This window comes from Cladophialophora psammophila (assembly GCF_000585535.1).
Source record: "Cladophialophora psammophila CBS 110553 chromosome Unknown aczJe-supercont1.17, whole genome shotgun sequence".
In the NCBI taxonomy this organism is placed as follows: Eukaryota; Fungi; Ascomycota; class Eurotiomycetes; order Chaetothyriales; family Herpotrichiellaceae; genus Cladophialophora; species Cladophialophora psammophila.
In genome coordinates this window covers 132,344-157,968 of record NW_006912938.1, presented here as the reverse complement: position 1 = coordinate 157,968, position 25,625 = coordinate 132,344, and the positions used below count along the sequence as shown (strand labels likewise).

General features: G+C 51.9%; 10 protein-coding genes across 10 annotated transcripts; 6 read left to right on the top strand and 4 right to left on the bottom strand.

Moving 5' to 3' along the window:
* Positions 1–717: 717 nt before the first annotated feature.
* A1O5_09664 (STE/STE7/MEK1 protein kinase) lies at positions 718–2,443 on the top strand (the record flags this gene model as incomplete). Its single annotated transcript, XM_007750243.1, has 3 exons — positions 718–1,002; positions 1,053–1,210; positions 1,264–2,443. The coding sequence occupies 3 exons, from the start codon at positions 718–720 to the stop codon at positions 2,441–2,443; spliced, it is 1,623 nt and encodes a 540-aa protein (XP_007748433.1).
* A 2,347-nt stretch (positions 2,444–4,790) lies between these two features.
* On the top strand, positions 4,791–6,841 carry A1O5_09663 (uncharacterized protein; the record flags this gene model as incomplete). Its single annotated transcript, XM_007750242.1, has 3 exons — positions 4,791–5,321; positions 5,369–5,641; positions 5,690–6,841. The coding sequence occupies 3 exons, from the start codon at positions 4,791–4,793 to the stop codon at positions 6,839–6,841; spliced, it is 1,956 nt and encodes a 651-aa protein (XP_007748432.1).
* Positions 6,842–8,739: 1,898 nt separating this feature from the next.
* Positions 8,740–10,122, top strand: A1O5_09662 (uncharacterized protein; the record flags this gene model as incomplete). The annotated part of the gene is made up of 2 exons (XM_007750241.1): positions 8,740–8,822; positions 8,874–10,122. The coding sequence occupies 2 exons, from the start codon at positions 8,740–8,742 to the stop codon at positions 10,120–10,122; spliced, it is 1,332 nt and encodes a 443-aa protein (XP_007748431.1).
* A 1,211-nt stretch (positions 10,123–11,333) lies between these two features.
* A1O5_09661 (uncharacterized protein) lies at positions 11,334–12,980 on the bottom strand (the record flags this gene model as incomplete). The annotated part of the gene is made up of 3 exons (XM_007750240.1): positions 11,334–12,150; positions 12,205–12,671; positions 12,729–12,980. 3 exons carry the CDS (start codon positions 12,978–12,980, stop codon positions 11,334–11,336), a joined length of 1,536 nt encoding a protein of 511 aa, XP_007748430.1.
* A 615-nt stretch (positions 12,981–13,595) lies between these two features.
* Positions 13,596–14,958, bottom strand: A1O5_09660 (uncharacterized protein; the record flags this gene model as incomplete). Its single annotated transcript, XM_007750239.1, has 2 exons — positions 13,596–14,556; positions 14,609–14,958. The coding sequence occupies 2 exons, from the start codon at positions 14,956–14,958 to the stop codon at positions 13,596–13,598; spliced, it is 1,311 nt and encodes a 436-aa protein (XP_007748429.1).
* Positions 14,959–16,479: 1,521 nt separating this feature from the next.
* Positions 16,480–18,239, top strand: A1O5_09659 (gluconolactonase; the record flags this gene model as incomplete). The annotated part of the gene is made up of 8 exons (XM_007750238.1): positions 16,480–16,629; positions 16,697–16,851; positions 16,922–16,945; positions 17,040–17,209; positions 17,263–17,370; positions 17,455–17,664; positions 17,736–17,832; positions 17,933–18,239. 8 exons carry the CDS (start codon positions 16,480–16,482, stop codon positions 18,237–18,239), a joined length of 1,221 nt encoding a protein of 406 aa, XP_007748428.1.
* Positions 18,240–18,754: 515 nt separating this feature from the next.
* A1O5_09658 (polypeptide deformylase) lies at positions 18,755–19,432 on the bottom strand (the record flags this gene model as incomplete). Its single annotated transcript, XM_007750237.1, has 1 exon — positions 18,755–19,432. The coding sequence occupies one exon, from the start codon at positions 19,430–19,432 to the stop codon at positions 18,755–18,757; it is 678 nt and encodes a 225-aa protein (XP_007748427.1).
* Positions 19,433–20,031: 599 nt separating this feature from the next.
* On the top strand, positions 20,032–20,793 carry A1O5_09657 (haloacid dehalogenase, type II; the record flags this gene model as incomplete). Its single annotated transcript, XM_007750236.1, has 2 exons — positions 20,032–20,194; positions 20,246–20,793. 2 exons carry the CDS (start codon positions 20,032–20,034, stop codon positions 20,791–20,793), a joined length of 711 nt encoding a protein of 236 aa, XP_007748426.1.
* A 26-nt stretch (positions 20,794–20,819) lies between these two features.
* On the bottom strand, positions 20,820–21,673 carry A1O5_09656 (uncharacterized protein; the record flags this gene model as incomplete). The annotated part of the gene is made up of 2 exons (XM_007750235.1): positions 20,820–21,575; positions 21,629–21,673. 2 exons carry the CDS (start codon positions 21,671–21,673, stop codon positions 20,820–20,822), a joined length of 801 nt encoding a protein of 266 aa, XP_007748425.1.
* A 1,380-nt stretch (positions 21,674–23,053) lies between these two features.
* On the top strand, positions 23,054–25,336 carry A1O5_09655 (uncharacterized protein; the record flags this gene model as incomplete). The annotated part of the gene is made up of 3 exons (XM_007750234.1): positions 23,054–23,314; positions 23,383–24,999; positions 25,049–25,336. 3 exons carry the CDS (start codon positions 23,054–23,056, stop codon positions 25,334–25,336), a joined length of 2,166 nt encoding a protein of 721 aa, XP_007748424.1.
* Positions 25,337–25,625: the final 289 nt, after the last annotated feature.

Genomic DNA, 25,625 nt, shown 5'->3' with positions numbered 1-25,625 from the left:
ACACTTAGTTAAGTTGATGCTGCGGCTAAATCGCGGGCTCGGTAAAGTTTCTTTCTGGGACCATGATCGCCACGCGCCAAGCTCGATGTGGATAAGTGGGGCGTCGCTTTCGACGATTGGCTAGGCCCTTCTAGCCCTTCTAACTCACATGAATCGAATCAGCCTGCATGCGGTCCTGTGGTTCTTTCCTGAGGATGGGGAACTTCAGACTTGAAGCGTGAGAATAGGCGCTTGCGCTTGACCTCCTGTTGACACCTATTGGCGAACTACTGACCTATGCTATGCACTATTGACTGATATCGCTTCTTCCGTCAACGACCGCGCGTGCCTCTCACAACAGTGCTGAAGCGCTTGAACCCCTATCTTCAGAAGTCATTTCAGTTTCACCACCTGTCAACTGACTATTTCTTCAACTGCACGGCAGGTTCCAACCGTGGCATTTTGACATTTTTGACGGCTTTCCACTGTCCGAGAGTGGCTGATCTATTGAAGGCTCAGCAAAACGCCAGTTATTCATCCTCTAGGCGTCTGATGGCCTCGATTGGCATCGTTCTTGGGGTCTGAAATAGCCGCCCCCGGTTTCGTATTCTGTACATACACACGCTTGCAGTTCCGCCGCAGCCTGCTGTGTGTCATCCTCTTTTCGGTCTCGAACCTTTCCTCGTCGGCTTCATTAGCAGACCGTTACCACCGTCGCTCTAGAGATATCCTCACACCATGTCTGACGCGTTTAAGGCCCGGACGCTGAAAAGGAAGAATGTCAAGGGATTGGCGTTGAATGCTCCGCCTCCCCGAACAGCACCCTCCGATGGCGATGCACAAATACCTGGAGCGCTTGGAAATACAGACAGTGACCGAACAGACACTTTGGAGATTGGCTTGGAATTCAAACTCGACCTCAGAAGTGAAGATCTAATTGTGTTGAAAGAGTTGGGTGCTGGCAATGGCGGTACTGTCAGCAAAGTCATGCATGCTTCGACCAAAGTGATCATGGCAAGAAAGGTATGTGCCAGTGGTTCTAGAGGTGGGTTAGATGCTGAGAGAGAATGCAGGTCATTCGAGTCGATGCAAAAGAGAACGTCCGAAAACAAATTGTCAGAGAATTGCAGGTGGGCGCCGACTGCAGTTCGCCGTACGTCATCACATACTACGGAGCTTTCCAGAATGAAGCTCGTGACATTGTACTCTGTATGGAATATATGGATTGCGGGTGAGCCAGTTATGGTCGAGATCTGGCCCCCTTACTGAGCTGACGGCCTACAGATCCCTGGATCGCATATCAAAAGATTTTGGACCCACACGTGTCGATGTACTTGGGAAAATTACAGAATCTATTCTTGGAGGTCTAGTATACCTTTACGAAGCCCACCGTATCATGCACCGAGATATCAAACCCTCCAATGTCTTGGTCAATTCTAGAGGAATGATCAAGCTATGCGATTTTGGCGTGGCTACCGAGACCGTCAACTCAGTGGCCAACACGTTTGTCGGAACGTCGACGTACATGGCGCCGGAACGAATTCAAGGTGGAGCATACACCATCAAGTCCGACGTCTGGAGCGTGGGTCTGACGGTGATGGAACTTGCCATTGGAAGATTTCCGTTCGATTCAAGCGATTCTGCCGCGGGCGACAGAGCCAGTGCTGGACCAATGGGTATTCTCGACCTTTTGCAAACTATAGTTCACGAGCCTGCGCCCAAACTCCCAAAAAGCGAAGCCTTCCCATCAATCCTAGAGGATTTTGTCGCCAAGTGTCTGCTCAAGAACCCAGATGAGAGACCGACACCCCGAGAGCTCTACGACAGAGACAACTTTCTGCAGGCCGCGAAGAGAACGCCGGTTGATTTACAGGAATGGGCGGTCTCGATGATGGAGCGACACAATCGAAAATCATACTTAGCACCTCCTGCGCCAAAATCCCTGAAGAGCGATGGCACAAGCTCGGATGGCTCTCACACAACCTCTTCGGCGTCAACAGCTTCATTTGCGGGTGATGCCCGTGTCACTCCCGTGACAGCCAAGCAATATGCTAGTCCGACATCTGGCAACATCCCGTTAGCACCGCCTCAGTCCAGTTTTCAAGGAACACCAACCGGCATTGTGGAGAGATCGCCTCCTCCCCCGCTATCCTTACAACATTTGTCATTGGAGACTAGGGACGCGCCGAACGGAATTGGACCACGTGCTAACCGTATGGGTTACAACGACCGTGACAATATTCCTGAGCCTGCTTCGGCCATTGAGCCTTCTCAAAGACCCATGTTCCCGCCGAGGACAAGTAGTAGCGGCAATACGATGAATGGACGAAACCCGTTGATAAGTCCAGCGTTTTCTGTGCGGCAACCTCCACCAACTGGTCCGTTACCTCCTCCCATGAAGGACTTACCTGCACCTCCGACATTAAAGAGTGCAGGAATAGCTAGCCCGCGCCGACCAAGATAACATTGTTGAGAGCACATCATTACCGTTGGCTTGGAAGAGAGCTGCATCAAGCATATCGTGGCAAAAAGGGGACAGGGCCAGGGGCAGGGGCATGGGCTTGGGCTTGGGCGCGAGCTATAGCAGCATTTGATCCCGGCGTTATCACCAAGTGCACTGTGAGCATTTTTGAGCTTGTAGATCTTGAACATGGGAACAATTTATAGGGATATCTGTTTCACCCATTTGACTTTTGTGCATTTAACATGACCTCCGCATCTTCGCAAGACCGACATATCGTTATAGTTTTCGCCCTTGCTTTCTCCCTTCTGCTTTCCTCGCCTCTCTCTGGCACCCCTTCCGCTCTCATCTCCACTCCCTTCGACCTTGGAGTATCATCTACAAAAGCAAGAGATGGAACTCAGAATAGTCCCAAACCAAGACTTCTCCCAGGTCAACAATTCAAAAGCGAACGGGTACAAATCTGTTGGCCTGATGGTAGAGGTAGAATGGCATCACAGTCCCGTTTAACAGTACCAACAAGATCAACAGGGCATCAATGGCAACGTAAAGACAACTGCACCAAGTGATTCCCACCACCATTTCAATTATGTGCCCGGGTCTCAAAGACGGTACATATTCAGCCTTATAGACCTGTACGCAGCCTTGATCTGGCGAACAACGTCTTTGTTAAGCGACAAACGACAAAATTTGCAATATCAGCGCTCTCAGAAAGAGACTGTGCGTCTTTTTGTGATGCGATGTCTCTTGCGCAGACGAAGCAACAAATCAGCTCGTCCTTCGTCGGGCTCGTTGTCACGTTGTCTCTCTTGAATAAGAAAGGAAGTGAGTACAGTTTTCCCACAACCCGCATCGTCCGTCAACTGTAGCACAGCCGGCCTACGCTCGGCACGTCAACCGCGATATACTTTCCTCGAGATCGACTAGAAGTAAGTTCCTTATAAGGGCGCATCGGTAGAACCATTAGGTTCTAGACCGAACGCCGCGAGGTATTTACTTTCTGATTCTGTGAATGCTTGAGCGGAGAACAGTTAATCTCTTCCTCAGCACTGCCTAGACCCGTGACGTACAGCGATGCAAGGAGTCTGGCATCATCTACCCTTCAGCTTAAACTATAGCCTAGGTCAGTGGCTCGTTCCCAGGGTCATTCCTCGACGAGAAGCGACTCATGGCTATGTGATCCGCTTGAATAGATATCTCAACTTTAGCCAGCAGCCGAAGTATAGCGGATTATTTTTGAACCACCTGATGACATTAGCAAGGGATCTAAAGGATTAAGCAGCTTGACGACCTCACCAAGGAAGAAGAACAATGAGACGGTCTTTTGTAGCACGAAATAATGGTTATGGCTTTAGGGCGCCGTTGTTGGCTGATCTCGTCGAGCTTTGACGAATCCCGCGATAACTAGCGGACGAAATTTATCCTCATTGAACCGGCAAAATTGGAGGTGAAGGGAATATTGAACCGAAAATTAGCGATTATTGAGAGGGTCCTAATGTAGCCGTAATCTGACTCCCTCTATATGGCGTACTCATAAAGCAAAGTGGTCAACCTCGTGTGCTATGATTATTACCTAAGATGAGGTTTATTAGCCTTAGATTTAACTAAACTCCGACTAAGAAATGGTACCTATTTCAACATTATTTCTCCAAGACTATAATAAATGAAAAAAAAAAAAATGACTGATTTATCTAGCCACGAAGGATCGGTCAATAAATGGGCTCAATAAGCTTCAGTTGTGACTTTTCACTTAAATACTCAGTAAGAGACTTTAAGCCATAAAGTAGGTCGTTCGCGGCGTCGCTGATCCCTATTACGGCGCGGCTAAACGTGAGTGTAGATTCATGTCCAGAAAATACATCCGTTCGCCAGGCAATTCTTTCGGAAGATGTCATGACTCATTAGAAATCACGTAGCAATACATATAATACGTCAAAATGTAGATCCTCGTCGGCGCTATACGGGGTGTAGTGCCTCCATAGGAGCATAGAAAGGAGAGTACGAAAGTGAGAGGGAAGGTTACTAGTGGTTACCTTGTGAGCTATTGGTACCAACTCGCCGAATATCTATGTAGGGTGAGTCGCACGTGACCTCGGGGCACCCTTTACCCGTCCTGCGCTTTACGAGGGAGCTGCCAAGAAGTTCGTCAAAGGCTGGCTGGCACTTGCTGGCATCAGTTGCCTCTGGGGTGGGGGCTGCGTGGGTTGAATGTGCAGGTGAGAATCCGAGTTCCAAGTTCGGCATATCTGAACAAGAAGACACTCCAGCTGCCTTCAACCACGCTTGTGATCCATCTTGACTGACCTCCAACTCAACGCTAGTCTGGATCATGGAAGCCACCTCGGCGAGGATGGCTTCACGAAATCAGTTTGTCTTCGACGGCTTCGCCCCGCCTCGCTCGACCCTCCAGCGATTCATATACAATGCCTGCGATCCTATCGCCAACCTAGAACCCAATCTCGCCCTGAACCTCGAGATCGTCGATTTGGTAAACTCCAAGAAGGGCAATGCCCCGCGTGAGGCTGCATTTACCATCGTGCAGTTGATCAACCACAGAAACCCAAACGTATCTTTATTGGCCTTGTCCTTACTTGACATCTGCGTCAAAAACTGCGGCTATCCGTTCCACCTCCAAATCAGCACCAAGGAATTTCTTAATGAACTCGTCAGACGGTTTCCTGAACGGCCCCCGATACGGCCCACTCGGGTGCAAAGCAAGATCTTAGAAGCCATTGAAGAATGGCGGTCGACGATATGCCAAACATCGAGGTACAAGGAGGATTTGGGTTTTATCAGGGATATGCACAGGCTTCTGTTGTATAAGGGGTACATGTTCCCGGAAGTGCGGAGAGAGGATGCTGCCGTCTTGAATCCCAGCGATGTATGAGATACCCGAAAGATGCGCTGACCACTGCTAACACGGCCTAGAACCTCCAGTCAGCCGAGGAGATGGAGGAGGAAGACCGAGCGGCACAATCGGCCAAACTCCAAGAACTGATTCGGCGAGGACGACCTCAAGATTTACAAGAGGCCAACAGACTTATGAAGGTCATGGCTGGTTATGACACGAGGCACAAGACCGACTATCGGGCCAAAGCAGCAGAAGAGGTCGCAAAGGTCCAACAAAAAGCCAAAATACTGGAGGAGATGCTCCAAAGCCATCGACCCGGCGATAAATTTGGCGATGGCGATGTTTTCGAGGTATGGCCCGTTTCGCAGCCGTTGGTACATCAAGCTGATGGGGACTAGGAACTGGCTGGTGCGCTTCAGAGCGCTCATCCCAAGATCCAAAAAATGTGTGAGGAAGAGTCAGACGATGCCGAAGCGGTGGCCAAGCTGCTCGAAATCAACGACAGCATACATCGAACGATTGAAAGGTACAAGCTCATGAAAGCTGGGGACGTCGAAGGAGCCAACAGGATCGAAAAGGGAACGTTGGGGACCACGACAGGAGTCGGCAAAAACGCAGCCAATGAATTGTCCTTGATTGATTTCGAGCCAGAACCTCCCGCAGCGCCAACATTACCGACACATGCAAATGGCTCTCTTCTTGACGCCGGTCTTGCCTTATCTCCAACACAGGCAGAACATCGGACGGTGGAAGATGACTTGCTAGGTTTATCGTTGGATGACTCGGGTGCAGGCACACTTGGAGCCATTTCACTAGGCCCAACCACGAATTTTTCGGCGCCTTCAGGGTCGATCTTCTCCAACACCTCGTCCAACGTCGCTCACAGCCAGCCGGCTGTTCTGCAAACTTCGTCTCAAGCGTCACCAAAACCCAATTATGATGCCTTTGCGTCACTCATCAGTGCACTACCTTCTTCGAAACCTGCGACTCCAGTTCCTATGGCGCAGCAGCCGCGATCTTCAGGCCAAGCATTCGCTGACCCATTCGCAGCGCTGGTATCATCCAGCTCGCGGCCTCCGACGCCTTCAAGACAAAGCAATCTATCGCCACCCTTGACGCAGCCCGTCACGGGGATGAACCAAGCCGCCTCTGCACCGGGAGAAGACGAATGGACTTTTGAGTCGTCCTTGCCGGAACCACAGACGGTCACAGTGCTTTCATCGCCTCTCGGGATCGAGTTTGAAGCCCGCCGGTTGCCAGGACAGACGGTGATCCAAATCACGGCGCGTTTCTCCAACACGGCGGCGCAAAGAATTAGCGGATTGCATTTCCAAGTGGCGGTGGAGAAGAGTTACTCATTGCATATGAAGCCACAGAGCGGGCGTGAATTGGCTCCCAATACACGTCACTCTGTGCAGCAAGAGATATTGCTGAATGGAGTGCCGGCGGGGAAAGGCAATCAGGTTAAGATGCGCTTCAAAGTATCTTACGAATTGAATGGACATGCGCAAGAACAGCAAGGCAATGTTCCGCCACTAGGGGTTAGTTGACGGCCGCTGAGGGGTTGAGGGCTTGCTAAAAAAACTAGATATCACGTGCATGATTCACCCTTGAGACAATGGTGTGTGTCATTCCACCCACACTTTGACAAAGGCACACTTTAACCCGTTCGATATCTCGGCGAAGGCCACGCTTGTAGGGAATGCTTTGGCGCTTCCAGGGTTCCGCACATGCTATCTTTGAAATGCGCATCTTCCCCCACAAAACAGGCCCGAAGGGTCGACATTCATTTCCGGCATCTGGGAGAAAGGGAGATCTGGGTGGCAGTGGGCGGCCGGAGGCGATCAAGGATCAAGTCCAGCTGCATAGGAGATCGAGATGCAGACATGCTGGTAGATCAGATCTTGCGGGCACCACAGGCACAAGGAATAAGGGGAGCCCAGTGCCATCAAGCTATGTAGCTGGGGAGCAAGGGATGTAAGCAGTGACCGGCTTGTTGCGTCACGATGAAGCCGGAGTCGCGGGGCGAAGAGCTAAGCGGGCTGTATTAGTACTGCAAATTAGGCGATCAAGGTGATGCAGATCCAGATGGCCGATCTTCAGGCATTCAGCCTTTTACGGCAAAATAAGCACCGTCCCTTTCCTGCAGGTGATGGTATTTGGAATCAGAATCGATGGAGGAGTACCTGCAAGCTCCCAAAATATTTTGGGTGGCAAGTATTTCCCGCCTTACACCACGCTGCTGCTGCTGCTGCTGCGAGATCGATGACACGGAGGCCTATACGGGGACGTTGGCCAGCTCTTGATCACGGTCTATCTCCTTCTCCGCTTTTCTCTTTCCCTTTCCGCGACTTGGGGAAATGTGTGTTCGAGGTACGAGGTACTTGTAGGCCGTTGGAACGGAGGCGATAGCCGACGGCGCTAGGATCTCGCGCTACGACCCGAATGGGACTGTTGTCGGCTCCAGTCAGCATGTGATCTTCCGTCTCCCAGGCAGATCTGTAAACCACGCGTGGGATAGAAGAGAGGTCGACAGTCAGGAGGAGGTTTCTCTGAATATTTGATCGATTGGGAAACGAGTGACTACAGGGAAGAGAGACGGCGAGTTGCAACGAAAGAGCAGCACCAGGCAGCAGCAGATTCTCAGTGAGAGAAGGGTGGATCGGCGGACAACAAGGAGACGAAGAGGTGGTGATGTGATGGGGATACGATGAGATGACGACGCGGGTGGGCGGAATGCCTAGACACCCGCCGGGAACGCGATCGATTGGAGACGCAGGTGGGCGCAGTGGATGCAGCAGTCAACTCTATCGTGCTCCGACCTGCCTCTTTGGTGCTCGTTTCATTCTGCCCTTTCCCGCAGAGTACTAGGTACCTTTCTCACTTTCTACACCTTGGTGTCTCCCTGCTTCTTGGTCCATGCTTTATGGTCCTGGCTCCCTCTAACACCAGCTACCAGCCATGGCAATCCAATGGAACCCCCGGAACCCCCCTGCTAGCCAGCATGCACATGGTTCACGGTTCCGCTACGGTTGATGGCTTTGTCAATTTCCCTCTCGATCGGCCCTTGATCACAATCCATGATGATCGCCTCCACCCTCGACAATCTACATCAACAACTGAGCCCAGAGCCAGAGCCCACCTTGTCAACCGTGGGCGACATTGTGCTGTGGCGCCAGTGGTCTGCTCTGCTTTTCTGGTTGACCTGACATATACGGGCTGCCTCAGCGTGACCTCCCCCCTCCTCTTCCTCTCCATTCCAGATACCGTGATTTCTTGGTGCGGGTACATTAACGGCCTGGTTTGCCACTTGCATCTCCTCCTCTTATGGTCGATCCATTCCACCATCCAGGCACCAGCGCCGTCTGCATACGCTCTTCTACTCATTTTGCTGGAATACCACTCGGTGTCGTTGCTGTTGCTATCGTCTCCGAAGGCCTCACACAATATGCCACCAGTGCGAACCACACCGCCCCAAAAGTCCCTGAAGACTCAACGAACTCAACGATCTCAAGAGGAGAATGTGGAAAGGTGAGCCTCTCTGACGTTGCAGTATGTCTACTTGCGCTGACATCCGTCAAGAGCATATATCGCGGCGTCGAGAAGGAATGATCGAACTCTGGAGGCTCGAGTGGAATCGGCAAGGAGGGCGTCAGAAGTTCACAAACGTAGAACGGGTCGGGCACTCCGTATCACCCCCGAAGATGTCTTGAACGACGAGATGTATGAAGAAGAGGGGGACGACTTGCCAACACAATATCGACGCCTCACCGCCCATCTGCAGACCGGGTCCGCCGATTTCAACCGCCGCTTCGCAGCTTACTTGACACACCAAGTGGCGGTCCGGAGTGCAATAGCCCAAATGGCCCAAGGTCCTCAAGGCCAGTGTCTCAACGGCGGCTACAATATGTTCTCTTCTCCCATGCAGCCTCAGCATGGAATGGCTTTGTCACCGGGAGCGTACCAGCGACTTGCCCCGTACCCTTCGCCTCACCAAGCCAACTTGCCTCAGAACAACGGAAGAGAGACAGACTCTCTCGCATCAGCATTCAAGGATCAAGAGTCAACATCGCCCTCAACACCTTCCCCCCCAGGCTCGATGGAACATGGACAGTTCTCGACTCCGGCCTCAACGCGGCTTACCGACAATGTATCTAGACAGCATGTCAAGATCGAGAAATTGCAAGCAGATCTGGACTCTCTGCCACAGACTCAATGCGCTACAATGCCTCAGAGCATATCAACTCCATTCGCTCCTTTATGGCAGGACATGGGGCCCTTTGCCACATCCCTGCCTCCAAACTCGCAGCAGATGCTTGCGGACGCACCTGGCTTTGATTTCAATGACCCTTTTTATGCCATGCTCATGCATGGTTCGGACCAGCTCCTCAGCAACCCATATTACCCTTGGAGAAACATGCATGCTTCCATCAAAGGCATGTCCGCCTACCCCTCGGCGTACCAGGGAATGTACGAAACGCTGGCGCCTGCTGCACTTGGAAGTCCCGCTGAGGACTTATCGAAGAGCACTGGTGCTAACATCTCCACACTTACTGCGGCACATGAACCTGCTTCTGCAGAACCTGCTGACCCAAAACTTCTCCGAAGCGCAGGTGCAGACTTTATTAAGCAAGAAAGCAGAGAGCCCAGCTTTGTCGCTGCTGGTGAAAGCCTGGATTCTGGTCAGGCTACCCCTGCCAAAGAAGGATTCTGGGATTACTTTGTCAGGGACGGTAGCTGGGAGGGTGGTAATGACGGAGCATACGCCGTTCCCAGCGAAAATAACCCGGATAGTGCCGGTGTAGAGTCGAAGGTCGAGGTCCACGATTGAGACAGAGGAAAACTGGTTACCCTCCTTTATCGCACATGGAATGGGTCATCAGTGGACTCCTCAGTAATCATGTGTGGGTTTCTCACTAATGCCCCTTCAATTGGAAACGAGAAATAGTGGATTGTCCTGCGCACCGGCGTGAGTTAGGATTCCAACTCCAAGAGACACTCTCCTTGTGCTTTTCGCGAAGCCAATTGCTTTCCAAGATCGGTCTCGGTGCTCGGTACGGATGCAATTTTGGGGGGTTTCTGGGAAGACTGTAGGTGGTTTTGCGAATACAAAGGCTTCAAAGGAATCATATATGGCAAAGAGAATATTGCGACCGAGGTGGAGGCATGAGGCATGCTCATATCAGCTATTCACGGGTTTCATGCGAGCCCCATACGAGGGGCGAGGCACGAGGGACTATCTATGCATCAAACTTGAGTACATGGGCCAAAATGCGAGTCCGCGAATGCAACTTATCGTTTCGCTGTGGCAATCTGGGCACCAAGGAGAATCATCCGCGCTTTAGTGGTCCCTCTTTGTCGACATTCATTCGTGCATGGATGGGGTAGTTGGAGGAAGCGTTAAGAAAGAGAAATATATGTAACAGCATCCCGGCCGGGAAAGAATCCCCTCTCAAAAAGACAAAAATCACAAAAAAAACGTGGGTGTCTCTACAGATGCCATGCTGGTCTATGCTTCAAAGTGCTATCGTATGAATTCATGGCAATGGTGGATCTATCCCTTGGATACTCCCCGCCAGGCTCTATCCTGGTGCTATAACCTCAAAATCTATCTCATCTCATGAACTGACCGACACCGTTACGTGTAGCGTGACAGGTTGGGATACAATGCGCCTTGGCGAACAAAGTGATTTCGTCCCCGTTGCAAAAATGATCATCAAACTGGTTCGGTAGGCGTGGAGCCGACCCGGACACAGACAAATAGGTCTTTTTCTCTTCGACCGCGTGCTGCCAGATGTTTTGGTCGTATCCAGAATCCCATTTGCGTCAATTACTCCAAGCCGTCCACGTTGTCAATGTCGTGTCGTCCGGAAGTTACCTCCTGGATTTTGGGGGAGACCCCGAGCCCAGTGTCTTTTTGTGACACTTAATAGAGTCGATCGACCTTTCCCTCGAGATTGAGTTAGGTGGTGGACATTCTCACTTCGTTGTCGAACATTGTCGTTCAACCAGCGTCTTTTCTCCTTGTTCCTCTCTGTCTTTTCAACGTTTCGCCGTACTTCCCTTCCGATTCAGCTCTCCGCTCGGCCGGAGCCCGCTCCCACTATTACCACTACCGATACTTGGTCGTTGCCCCAAATCAAAACTCCTCCTCACACTACTTGAACTACTTCTTCTCCGTCGCATCCTAATCTCGTTTGGATCCGCGACGTCTGTGACGCCGCCCGCGCGGGCAAACAATATCAGAATATCGGTGAGAGACACCACACCAACGAGACGTCCTGAAATCCGCGCCCCTGGAAGTGAAGATGCCGAGATTGAGGGACCTGTAGGCGCGATGAACGGTGCCTTTGGCGAGCTGTCGACGACAGCTCCCGAAGAGGTCGAGAATGGATCTGATGCAGGAGTGGGCAGGGCAGCAGGTGGAACGATATGGTGACTGGCTCCGCTATTTAAGGAGAGGGTCGACGAGTGGCTTGACGTTGGAACCAAGGTTGCACTGTGCAGCAATGGGGTCGGCGGGCCAGAGGAGCTGGGGGAGATGGGCTCGGTGATCCACATCCTGTGTGATCTCGTCGCAACGAGCTTTGCGACAGTGTGCGCAAGCGTTGAGAGCGGAGTGACGTGGAAGACGGGGAAGGAGTCTTTCCCTTCGTACATCCCGCGCGTGGAGAGAATGACTGTGATGAAGTGGATACATGTATTGCGAAGGAGTGGCAAAGAGGTGGACTTGGTTAGGAGTTTGACGTCGACGTTGGAGATGTTTCCAATGACATTGTAGTTGTGGTCGACAACGGCTAAAGACGAAACGCCTTCGTTGAGCAGGAGCGTAAGGGCTTCGAAAAGGGGACGATCGCCACTGAGCAAGAAGATACCGGTCAAACGTGATCATCACCGGAGGGCTTGAACTTACTTGATGGCAACCACATCTTTGGATCCAATTTTCAAATCGCGAAGATTCTGGAGGTATAATTGGTCCAGCACAGGAAAACTCCTCCCATTCTCCCACAGGAATCTGATCAGACGGCTCTGGCTGAGCACACCCGTTGCTTCTTTTGTAGTCTCCTCCGTCACGACCACTCGATGGACTCCTCTTCCAAACGTCTCAATGGCCTTGAGCAGATCGGCATTCTCATCGAGGAAGGTCAAAGGTTCCTTTTTGCTCAAGGCCTGGATTTCGCGTAAGTGTACGCATTTGCCCTCCCTCGCTCTCTGGGCGAGTTCCATAAAGTCTTCGGCATGTTCTTCATCATCGGGATGGGAAAGCCCTACTACTAGCAGCAGGTAGGCATTGAGGTCGCGGTGGTCAAATGTGCCGATGACGGGGGAGCCTGGCTTTTCGCGGACGAGGACTACGGGGGCGCCCGACTCGATGAGGAGCTATGGGATATCCTTGTCAGGTTTAAGGCGACTTGAGGAGGAATCGAACCCACTCACATTTGTAGCCGACTCAACGGGGGTGTCAATGTTCACGAATCTGAGATCATCCGGGTTGACCAACTCTTTGACTTTCACCTCAGTCCAATTCCTCCCCACAAACCTGGGATCTGGGTTCCTCATAGGTGGGTTATCAATTAGATCTTGTACAGCGAGATGTGATACAGAAGGCTGTCTTTGCGATCGCGGAGAAGGGGGATGGCCTCGTAGTTCGTGAAAGCTTTGGCGGTGATGGGCGGCCGCGCTGGGCATAGACGTGATACGGAGGGAAGGTGTTCTGGCACCGGTCGAGGGAGACTGGGAATGCGAGTCTATGCTGGAGCGAGAAGATATAGTCGTTGAAGGGGGGGAGGTGACCGGCGGGTCCCGGTTGGGCGTCGACATATCGGCCAAGGAGCCTCGTTCGTGTCTTCCTGTTGCTGGGATGGGAATTGAAGATGGAAATGCGGTGCAGGTGGGGGCAGTTCGCACCTCAATTGGCGGGGACAAGGATCTGTCACATGCAGACCATTAAGTGGTGTGATGTGCAAAGACGTGTTATCGTGGATGACTGAGGCGACCTTGTATCGGTTGACTGTTCGAGATGCTGGCTGCTGTTGAGGTTTGCTCGCCTTACGAGTAGTTGTCAGTAGCGCAAAGAATGAATCATGTGAGGGAAGTTGGTCACTCGGTTCCCTGCTCTTCCGTTTCGTACCTGCGGTGTTTTTCATGAGGCCACCAAGGCTGTAGCGAAAGGGGCCGGGATTCTCCTCCCACGCTACATTGGTATGTACGTAATTATCAGGGAGTTGATTGGAAACCCTACCTCAACATCTACATAGGTTCTACAAGTAGAAGGCAAACATACTCTTCTTGTTGGCATCATGTCTACGTCTTGAACTCATTCAGCATGTCCGCTAATACATTCTTCCCGTGCGACTTCATCGCAGGTCTTGCTCGCGACCCTCGCTTCGAAGGAGGCGATGCCGCTTCCGGAGCTGCTTGTTCTTGATTTCTCATCCTCTTCGCCGGCTCACGGTCGCCGCCGGTAGAAGGTCCTTCTGTTGCCTTCCAGTTCTGTCTCTTGATGTTCTCCAGGAAAATCGTCCTCGTGGAAGGGAAATCGTCTACAATATGTGACCATTGTCGAGGATTACCGATCCATAATTCCAGTAATGGCCGACTGTCTGCCAGGTTGGGCCGGCGATTGTGCACCAACTGGCTGAACAGCTCCATGCTATCATAGTAACAACCCGATATCGAGCCAAAAGCAAAGTCCTGGTTTCCGATGATCGGTCGTAGGCTTTTTGCACTCTTCTTCGCGTGCATGGCTTCCCAGCCAGCGGCTTGCGAGGTTAGTTCCCACATTGCTCGGTTCTTTTGGTGCATTCTTGGACAATCTGTGATGATAATGTGACATAAAGATGGGAAACAGTCCGTATATTTGAAGATCCAGTCCGATAGATGTTCCTGCCAACCGAACAGTATCACTCGTAGGTGTTGAAAAGCTTCCCTCGATCGTGCCAGTTCTGCCCAGGAGCGTAGAAACCGTTCGTCAAACTTGGAAACCTCGTTGTCAATGGTAACCTGGCCATCCGACAGATCAAGCACAGCCAGGTTGGTTATTGTGTGGATCGACATGAGGCTGCTGGCGGCCATCTCCTTTGGCGAAATTCGGAGGCAACTAAACCACTTTGTTTCTTTGGATGTGATTTCGTTGAAATACGTCGTAATCGGGACTAGCGGTTGCTTAATATCCAAAAGATATCGGTATTCACGCGCTCCAAACTCTTCTGGACCGGGATATGCCGCCGCCAGTGTCCTCCAAGCGTGAAAACTCTCCGCCCGCCTGTCTCTAGATGTCAGCAATCGTCCATATGGGGTTTACCAATGATTACTACATTGACAGCAGTTGATCCCAGACCCTCCGTGCCATTGACCACGGCACAGTTGCAAAGTGCTCCGAAGTAAGATTCCTGAACTGAGTAGCGACTTTGATCCTCGCCATGCCCGCCAAAGAGCGAGCACCATTCTCATTCGGAGGTGGCTTTTGAACCATACCAGGTGTCTTGGGCTCACCAATCCAGTCTGAGTACTTGTGTCGGTTTGGGCGCACTTCTAGTTCAGAATATGTTTGTCCGGATTCCGAGTCGTACTTTTGCAAAATCGCCGGGCCTGGACGCCATGGTGCAGAGTGATATGGGCCGGACAGGAGAGGCCTTCGATTTGATGACTCGGATGTAAATTTCATGTTTGCGGTTCGAGATCTCCTCCGTTTTCTCATCGAGTTATTTGGCGCGGCTGTAGCGAGGGTACGATGGCAGACGAAATAATCAATAAGCTCGCCGTAAACTCAGGTAACCAAGACAGGCCGTAGTAGCTTGGTCATCGCAATAAGAGACTCTTTAGCCATTGTTGTTTTTCGACCCCGCAGATCCAATCGCAAAGACTTGGGATGTACACGTTCCGTGGAAGTGAAACTTGATACAGACCAGCAACGTCGAATTTTATTCCTCGGACGAGATGAACGCCGCGCAGATTCACGTGAGTTCGCGTTGAGGCTGTCAGAATGACGTCATCCAGGTCGCGCCCACACGCGCCCTACCAAGTACCCGGTAGGTATTAATGCTGAGGCTCTATTAAATTACTCCACCCTTCCATTTGTAAATAGCTGCAGTACGCATCCGGCAAACTGCATTGAAACGTAAGTGGCACAGTCTGACGAGAGTAGAGTAATTTGCTGTTAGATCGAAGGTGCCCTTCATTCACATCAAGCGCGTTGGTTATCTTTAGCAATAGTGGCCCCCTGTCATTCATCCTATACATTCGATAATATGACGACCGCTTTGACGTTATTGAGCACTCTTGAGGTCCATATTCCGTAACAGACTGTGCCACTTATTTTTGAATCCGGGTTGCCGGCAATAGCTCCCTGGTTTTGCCCTTGCTCTCCAACTGCCAGATGACGCTACACCGGGCGAAGCTCAGGGATATCATCAACCCTCCTCATACAGTCAAGGTAAAGATCAGAGAAAAGAGCAAAATGGCGGCGGCTACAAGGCTATCTTTCTGAACGCTTATGATGTGTTGTAAGGAAAAGGTATAAAGACGAGTCAACAACACCTGCAACCACCTGGAGGCAGTCTCGGACTCCGTCGGGGTCAGGAGGCGGGCCGAGGAACGCAGTCTCAGACAGCGAGCAGATCACACGACGATTCTATCTTCCGGGTGATCATTACGACGGAAGAACACGAGGAGCCTTCGACCCTCCTGCGCCGTCCACGGGCGATTTGGTTGTCGGTACGGTCTCCGCACTTGGGTTTAGTTTTACCGGGGGATTTGCGAGCCCCATTCCATCACAGGTCAAGCCAATGAGGGCCGAAACCAATCACAGTACAGTGAGTGTCGATGAAAACTCCTGTTCCTGCTCCCAGGCAGTTCTTGAAGCTGGAATGGATTCCCTACCCCGCAAACGGGCTTCATCGGAGAAATACCGACGGACAACCTTACAAGCCGGCTTTGGCGAAAAGATATAGACGTCTTCCCCTTTTGGTTCGTTGGGAACATCGTCCCTGTCCGTCATTGGCTTCCAACTTGACGATGGCTTCAACCCAACTTTGCGACACAGCAAGCGGTGAGCACAACATGTCATATCGTGCGGGGTCGGACAAAATCCCAAAGTCAGACGAGCAACGAGAGAGCTCAAATACCGCTGATGAGGTGCTCAGTCGCCCTGGGACAATTGGCAGAAGCAAGGTAGAAATCATCCGAAATGCTCCTGCAAGTCCTCTTCGGCGGCTTCGCTGCCCTCATCACCTCAACCTCTGCTCAGTCGAATTCCAGTCAGATACTGGTAGTTGATCAGAAGAGCTTCAATGTTCTGAAGCCTGTACCTCCTCCTTCACAATCCAACCTTACGACGGTGAGTGACGGCAGCTTCCTAGAATTACTGTTCCCATCTCTGTCATCCTGCTGATCCTAATCTGCAGATTTTTGTCCCCCCCGGCGTCACGTTGCAACAAGCCCTGGCGAAGCCCTTCCATGTCTATGATGAATCTTTTCTAGAAATTATTGGGCCAAACCCTACCTTGACCCTAATTGCCAGTACTAGCAGTAATCCTCTCTTCCATGAGGCTGTCGTCTGGTAGGTCTCAAATTCTTGACATGACGCCCTTGTTCAACATGTCTGTCTCGGGACTAAATTCGCGTCTCAGGTACCCTCCCACCGATGAGATCTTGTGAGTTCAACCTTCTCCAGGAAACTGCTTCGCTTTTGGCAGCATGATTTCATAAGCCCCGTCATTATCAGTACAGAATGACAGAGATTCCTAGCTTCGTACAAAATGCCGGAGCGACGGCTGCTGGAACCGGTCTGAACAAGTCCAACATCATACAAAAGATCTCCTTGAATCAAGCTGCCTCCGTGTCGTCCCTACGGAATGCGAGCGGGCAGGTGGATGTTGTAACTGTGAATGCTACTCCTCCCGTGATTAACTCCAACGGTTAGTATCAGCGCCAACTGTCTCGTGTTGTCAAACTGATAAATGTCGGTTAGGGGCGACTCAATATCGAGGCCAACTGCTCTTTACTGGTGAAGGGCAGGGTAATGACACGGCCCCCGCGCTATACGTCGTGAACCCACGTCCCCCTTATAACGCTTCTAGTAGGTGCAGGGTTCAAACATTCCCCGGATACTCCTCCCCCACCCACAGGAGTACTGTTTCGATGGCGCTGACGTCTACTACAGTGCTCGTGAACAACTATTTCGGCCGTCAGTGGAATTCGCTCAATGATGTGGCGGTCAATCCTATGAACGGTGATGTGTACTTCACAGACACTCTGTACGGCTATCTGCAAGACTTCCGCCCTTCGCCAGAATTGCCAAATCAAGTCTACCGGTTCACACCTTCCACGGGTGCGGTCTCGGTGGTAGCCGATGGATTTGATTTGCCAAATGGTAGGTTGGAACTGCATTAATCCCTCCTTGCGTACAACACCCAGAAATGTCGACTAACCAGATACAACCAGGCATCACATTCTCCCCCAATGGGTCTTACGCGTACGTGACCGATACAGGTGCTCAGTATTCGTTCTTTGGGTATAATATGACAGCGCCTGCCTCGATGTAAGTTGGCCTCACAGCTCTCGGTTTCTGGGGAGATACTGCAATCGCCCCTGTCCTCATTCTCAAACTTACTGCCGTGCCATCTGACATTTTCAAATAGCTATCAATTTACCGTCCTCTCCGATGGGACCTTCGCAAACCGCAAACTGTTTACTTACTCTAGTGTTGGCATACCAGACGGGATACACTGCGACACCAATGGTAATGTTTATTCGGGCGTTGGTGACGGCGTACACGTGTGGAACCCTTCAGGAAAACTGCTCGGCAAGATCTTCCTGGGCACGACATCCGCGAACTTCAATTTTGCGGGCAAAGGTCGTATGGTTATCTGTGCGGAAACCGAACTTTATTATGCCACGTTGGCGGCGGAGGGAGCAGTGGTGTCGAGTCAACTGCCGCCGATATGATGGGTTGAAGTTTCGCAGCACCCAAGAGAGAGATATGGGCCGAGATCTCACGATCGACCGAAAAGGAATGGGATTGGGATTCAGCCAGGGTCGATAAATACACTCCCGTATTGAAGTAAGGGCTTTGCTTGACGCTGGCAAAAGTGATACACACTGAAGAGATGGCCGGTGCTCCGAATGGAGTGAATTGTAAACCAACCCAGAAGAGAAGGAGCAGCCGCTACCCAAAAAAGGGAGTCTATTAAAAATGAAGCCTCGCAGCCTCCATCTTAACAACCTCTCACTTCGCGGTTGAGAAAGACAATGTGTTAGACCGTGGCTACGTTTTCTTTGAGCTGGTTTGTCTCGTCATCGTTCGAAGCATGTATAACGCTTGTTGGCATTTCCGACGCACCTTAGGTCATAGTGCCACTTCTGATAGCTTGTTAGGCGAGCAGCTAAAGCCAACGTAGACGGGACGATTCAAGGGGATCGATACGACCCCAACCCAAACACGAGTATCCCTGCCATTGGGATTAGATCAGCCATTTATGGTTCGATTGTGTCGCAGGCCAGTCGTCCGGATACGACCTCTTCCCCTCCAACGCTCTGTACTCCCTGTCCATGTTTCGCCTCACGGCCGGTGGTACACGATCACCATAGACGATCCCATTCAAATGGTCGACCTCGTGCTGTAACACGTGCCCGAGGAGTCCCGAGGCGTGGATCTTTAGAGCCTTGCCGCGCTGATCTAGTCCGTTGATCGTGATGGAGCGGCGGCGAGAGACGGAGGCCGAGACGCCAGGGTACGAGAGGCAGCCTTCCGTCATGGTTTGGGTCTGCTGCGCGTGTGGTTGACCGCCAGAGTCGGCTTGGAGCATCATACCCGCCGCAGCTGCATACTGGCGGTCGCCATCGATGACCCGCCTCGGAGACGAAGATTCGATGACAGGATTACACACAGCCCCCCAACTTCTTGCCCCCTTCGAGTCCGTCAAATCATACACGAACATCTTCAGGTCCACGCCGACCTGGTTCGCCCCCAGCCCGGCTCCATCGGCGGCGTACATGGTTGCGAACATATCTGCAATGAGGGCGTCAAGGTCTTTGGTATCGAAGCACGTCGCTGGGCGTAACTCGCGGTGCAGGGTGGGTGTACCCCAGCGCACGATGGGTAGGATCTTGCCACCTGCTTTGACATTGGGATGAGACATGTTCCGCTGCTCCCTCGCCTCATTCGACTCTGAGAAATTAGGTGACCCGTGGAACCTGGGTATCAGGCTGCCGTGGTGCCAGACATTTTCTCTTCTCTGCAAAGACATCGCCAACCAGGGCTGACCGGGTTCAAATAAGGGCGACCTGCGTGCTCCTACATACTCCAGAGCTTAGTGCATTGGCTTAGGAGGGACATAGCCCGAAGGTGTGGGTTTATGGGAGGACGGAGACCACAAGACAAGAGAAGAATAAGCGATCTTGCTTTCCTTGTATTTCAGGTACAACTAGGGAACTGCAAACTTGCCGCTTTCGTGTGATGCTGACCCGGGTAAGACACAAGGTATAGTTGATGTGAAAAGTCAAAGGTTCAGATTCTCCGTTCTACCCGTGGCAGCGCTCACTTATCCGTGTGCTGTTAGCACTAGTTTTACGGGGACAATCGCGGGGTTGATTTGGAATCGACTTTTGACTTCTCGGCCGTTTGTCCGAAGCCCTTTTGGACTTCGGGCATCCAATGTCTTATTAAAGTAGCGAGAACAGGGTGAAGGCGTTCCTCTGGTCGTGCAGTAATCCATCGTGACGCAAGAAGAAAAGGGCAATGGGCAAGATCGTAGTGGCATTCGATCTCTACGGCACGCTCCTGTCGACAGAGAGCATTGCTAAAGAATTGGCTTCACACTTTGGACAGGAAAAAGCCGCCTCCATAGCGGCTGTATGGAGGAAATATCAACTGGAATACACGTGGAGGTTGAACAGCATGAGTACGTTCAGAGCAATGTGGAGCCGAGATTCTCAATGCTGATCTCATCAAGAACAATATCAGGATTTTTCAGACGTGACCCGGGAATCTCTCCTGCACGCCCTAGCAGAGCACGGAGTGAGTCTCAGCAATGCTCAGAGCGACAAGCTCATGGACGCATACGACTCCCTATCGACCTTTCCAGATGTCAACCCGGCATTGAAGCGGTTGGAGAAGAACACAAACGTCGAATGTGTCGTCTTCTCGAATGGAACCAAAGCCATGGTCTCCAATTCCGTCAACAAATCTAACGATCTCAACTCTTCGGTATTCAAGGACCTTATAACAGTAGATGTTGTCAGAGCATTCAAGCCCGCACCGGAGGTGTACGAGTTCCTGGCGCAAAAAGTCAACAAGGTGGGCCACGAAGATAAGATGTGGCTGGTGTCAGGAAACCCGTTTGATGTTGTGGGTGCTCGCTCTATTGGTATGCAAGCCGCCTGGGTTGATCGATCAGGAAATGGATGGCAGGACCAACTTGGTCTTAGCCCTACGGTGGTGGTGAGAAGTCTCGAAGAGGTGGCAGACGTTGTCGAGCAGCACGCTGCGGGCTCCAAATAGTCCGAGTGCTCCATGAGCGGCTGCGATCAAGCTAAATGATCTTGATATGACTCGTCCGACCTAGATGTGGCGGCGACGGCTTCCCTAGAGCGATGTGCATTTTCCATTTTCGCTGCCCATAACCCACTCCCGACTGCGGAAGTAAGCAAAAAGAACATGCTGAGCACAGGGACAAGCTGCAATATCAGCGTCACCATACCGAACCATGTATATCTGAGCTGCCGGTTCTTGACGTATTCTTGTCTTTCTTTCTTCGAAAACCCTCGTAGCTTGAAATACCTCCAGTGATGAAAGGGTCCGGCTCGATACCCGGTCAGGATGAGGAAAATGGGGACGCCAACGACAGGAATGAGATTGACCGGGAGAAGAATGACGAATTCGGCGATTTGGCGGAAACTGAACGGCGCATAAATAGCAGACGATGTTGGTCTTCGAAGCATCTGGACCGAGTTTGGAGCAGTGGAGTCGAGCGTACGACCTTCGCTGACTAGGTCCGCCAGCCCTTGGTCAATTAAAACAGCATCAAAAGTATCCACCAGAGTCTCGTCGACAAAGAAAGCTTCGAAAAGAAGAGCAACGATGGCGGCGCCTTCACCCAGCACCAGAAACGTTGCATTTACCCACGCACCTGCGCCGTGAAAGATTGCAAGGAACGCAACTTGCGGAAGGTATGTCCAGAGGAACAGGTTGACGTAGATGAAGGCAGAGAGGAGCACGATGGGAATTAGGCGCGCCTTGAATAGAGGGTAGAAATAGGGATGCCCGAGGAAATAGAAGATGCCCTGGCGTGGAAGGAAAAGTCAGACGTTGCAACCTCGTTGCGCGAGACACTCACCTTCAGAGGATAGAGCCAAACAACGTCCCAAAGGGACCACACCATTCTTGACCGTCCCTCTGATGCCATTTTCGCTATAGAAGATTGTCCATGGAGGGCGCGGATGCACGGTGACAGGCACCGAAGGGAATTCGCAAAGTACGTCACGATCAGCATCAGAGGTTATCATGCCATGCAGCCAATTGGAATTCCGCATCTTCAGCCTTGTTTCCAAGCCCCAGCCTTGTCCTCGCATTGGGCTAGTCGGTCTTATTTCTTACGCAATTCCGCCTCGGAATTTTCTTCTCCCTCCACCAAAACTGAAGTTTCCTCTGGATTCACTCTGTCAACGATGATGACAGTGGTTGCTGGAGGGGAAATCAGAGGACAGAGGAATGAATCATTTTGACGGCTGCCATCTTACCCCGGGACCTTCTGTTGCTGACACAGCTTCGAGATTGTGAAGGTTTTGGAAATATTCATGGCTGCACATTGCCCATATTAATTTATCTCAGAGTCCGCTTGAAATGATAGTGGCGGCTGTATTGTACACCTCAGCCCGTCCTCTCTCTGTCGGGGCATGATTTAGAGTCGCTCTGGGCTGTAGAAAGCATAGAATAGGTCCTTGACACAGACACGCAGCCACCAAGAAATCTCTGCTTTGTGTGTCTTGTCAGTCAATGCCCACCACTGCCTACGGGGCACCAGGGGCTGGTGAGGCTCTTCCTAACCTAGTACTAGAGGTAGGCCTCGCCAGCCCCCTAGTCCCTAGGCCTACTGGGTATGGGGCTACTATCCTCGCCCACCAGCCTTGCCTATCCCGAGCTGTCTACCCTGTAATTGACCCCCGGACTCCAAACTTGGGGTCCCCAACAGCTGCTTTGTCTTTACCTCGTACTCGGTACCTGGCATAGTTAGTCTTACCACTATTTACTCGCACTCTGTATCTATGCTCTGTACTAGCATTTTCTCTCTCTCATCTCCCTACAGTACTTACTCTGCACCTCGCCAACCGTGGCTGGTGTGTCTCGGCAATATCCCATTCCAGACAGCTGACTGCCACCCCCGAATCTTGAACCTTGAACCTTATGCTCTTTTCCCTTCTACACGGTCAGTGACGGGCCGTCTCGAATCAAGTGAGATCACACCGAGGACAGCAGCCGCCAGTGGTACCCAGTAGAGGGAGCGGAAGGCGACGAGGGCCTGCCGTGGGTGTTGATCGTTGGCAGGTGGCCAATTCATCCTCGGTCCCTTTTCTCCACAACCATCGACTGCGCTTGTCTCGCTCCCTCCACCAGCCATCTGCTATCTGCAATCCCGCGGCAACCTGCTCCTGCTTCCGACCTCGCCGACCATCTTTAACTCCATATTACTATGTGCCGACATTCACCCGTGGATTCAGGATTGCTGCATACCCAGACAGGAAGATAGGAGGGATTATTCCCAATGGCCTCCCTCTCCCAGCAGGGCTCTTACTCGTCCTCTCAGCCGCAGGACGCAAACAATGCCTACAAATACGAAGATCCCACCGCATACCAGATTCCTTCCGGTTACCCAACAAACCAATTCGAGGTCCCTCTGCCCGTAACGCGTGCGGAACCAGAATCGCAAGCTAGAGAAACACCAAAGCCACAATCCTCAGCTTCGTCAGAGCCCAAAGTTCGCCTCAGGAAGGCCTGCGATAGTTGCAGTGTGAGAAAGGTCAAGGTATGTGGGCGCTAAACTCCCTTCTTCCTCCACCCTTTGGGAGTTCACGCGCTGATGAATCCCAACAGTGCGACGAGACCGGTCCTCCTTGCAAATCGTGCGCCGCCCTTGACATCCCCTGCACCTTTGATCGTCCTAGTCGTCGGCGCGGTCCCCCCAACCGACATGCCGAAGCCATCAAGAGACAGAAGCTCGAGGGCGGGAACTTCGACGGCTCGCGAAGCTCTCCAACCCATGATGCCGCCTACAGCCTTGCTGCCCTGGCGGCGCCGACTCCGTTGTCTGCCGAGTCAATATGCGATCTACCTGCCTTAAAAATCCTCCTAGACGATTATTTTACGTATATTCACCCGTTAATACCTCTTCCGCACGAACCCACATTTCGAAGATCGTTTGAGGCTAGAGAGGACAGGACAAATCACAACTTCCTAGCGCTCATTGCGGCCATGGTAGAATGCCTCGTGGCCAGTTTCCCCAGGCGACCCAGACAACTCTTTACCACGGAACCGGGAAAGTCGCAATTTCCCAATGCGGGAGCTCTCATCGATCGATGCCACCAAGTCTTCGTCGAGGCTCGCGGCCTTGGTTATATGGATCGTCCAATGAACCTGTACGACGGCATTGCGAGCTATCTGACTGGCTTGGCCGCCGGTTATGTCCTAGACATTCCACGCATGCGACTCTATCTCGGCGAGTGTACTATTATCATGCGGGAATTGCAATTCCATCGGCCGGAGATCCATCGGCCTGGTGCGCCTCCAGCAGTACCATATGGCCCTGCTGATGTGCCTCGACCCCCGATTGTCGACTACATCTACCAGGAATCGGGTCGCCGGCTTTTCTGGCTGCTTTTCGTGGGTGCCATGTCGGCCCGACAGCTTGACGAAGCCGAGGGTGATTTGTTGATGCCTCCCGTATCCCATGCAGAAATGCTCCCACCGCTGCCGGTCGAGGTAGATGATGAGTACATCACTGAAACGCAGATATTCCCTCAACCTCGAGGGGTTGTCTCGGAAATGGTCGGGTTTAACCTCAACGTCAAAGTTTTTAGGGCCTTTCACTTCTTGGCTGCCCTTGAAATGGCGTTTGGTGCAAACAACGTCTATGACTGGGATCGTCAACGGCAAATCATTCGCCGCGCTCTTCAGAATGTCAAGGATGCGACGCGAGATGCACCTAAAGAATTGCAGCTAAATCCGGCCAACGGATTTGGGGAGTGGCCACCTACGCAAGCCGATATATCGGCGTATTCCCACCTCTTCAATGATCGCGAAGGAAGTGAGGGCGATACACACGCGACGCCTGGTAGTGTCCGCGGGTCATTTTCGGTGCCATCCAAGAGAGCGATTCAATTTGAGATCCAAAAAGCCAATATCTATGCCACGCAACTGTCGTCCAGGTCTTATCTGGTTGAGAGATTCTGGAATCTTTATGAAATAGTCGACCGCGACAAATTGACCTTTCCCTCGGATAAGTCGGTGACAAGCTCGTCCCCAACGGCAGGGATTGTGACGACGGGTATGGAGCACAGCTATCGCCAAATTGTAGGTCGTACGCCCAGCGACAGCATGATGGATACTGGAGAACAAATGATGGCTGTTGAACGAGAAGACATTGTGAGAGACATGGCCCTCCTTCTCAAGAGCATTAACCAGGTCAACATGGAGCCTAATGGGATGAGTTTCGTAAGCTGATGTGTCCCCACCGAAAAGACTCCTCACTGACTGTAACTAGTGCAACAAGATCCGAACCGTCGCGTCGACTTTGCTGGAAACCAAACGCGCAAGAATGAGCGTTATGCCTACGCTTGACTCCGAAAGCGTAAACGCATATCTTCACGTGTTCCTCGACATCCTCTCCAAATTGGAACGGCTGGGGCCCGGTCGATTCCGAGGTGTTGCTGATGGCAACACAGGCGGCCTATTACGGACACCCGAGGAGATTGAAGATGAAGAGCTGATCCACTGGGCCAGTCTGAAGGAACATCAAGAGAGGTTTGTCCGGACAAGCGGGTTCTGGTGAGGGTTGTCCGAAGATTGACTTTGGCGCCTAATGTAATGACTGATGACACTCAAGGTGCCTGGCTCGTCGATGTGGCAGGGAACAATGGTAACGGGAGAAACTCAATCCCTGCTTTTCGCATGGACAGGCGAAAGTGCGCTTCAAACAAAGCTTGATACCCCCTAGTGCCCTGATGGATGGACGGCGATGGTTTGGGATGGTGTCTACTAGCGATACGGACAAACAGCCTTTGTCTGACGACTCGAACATTCCAGCCTCCTTAGTCGGCGGAAGGCCATCTCATGTACAT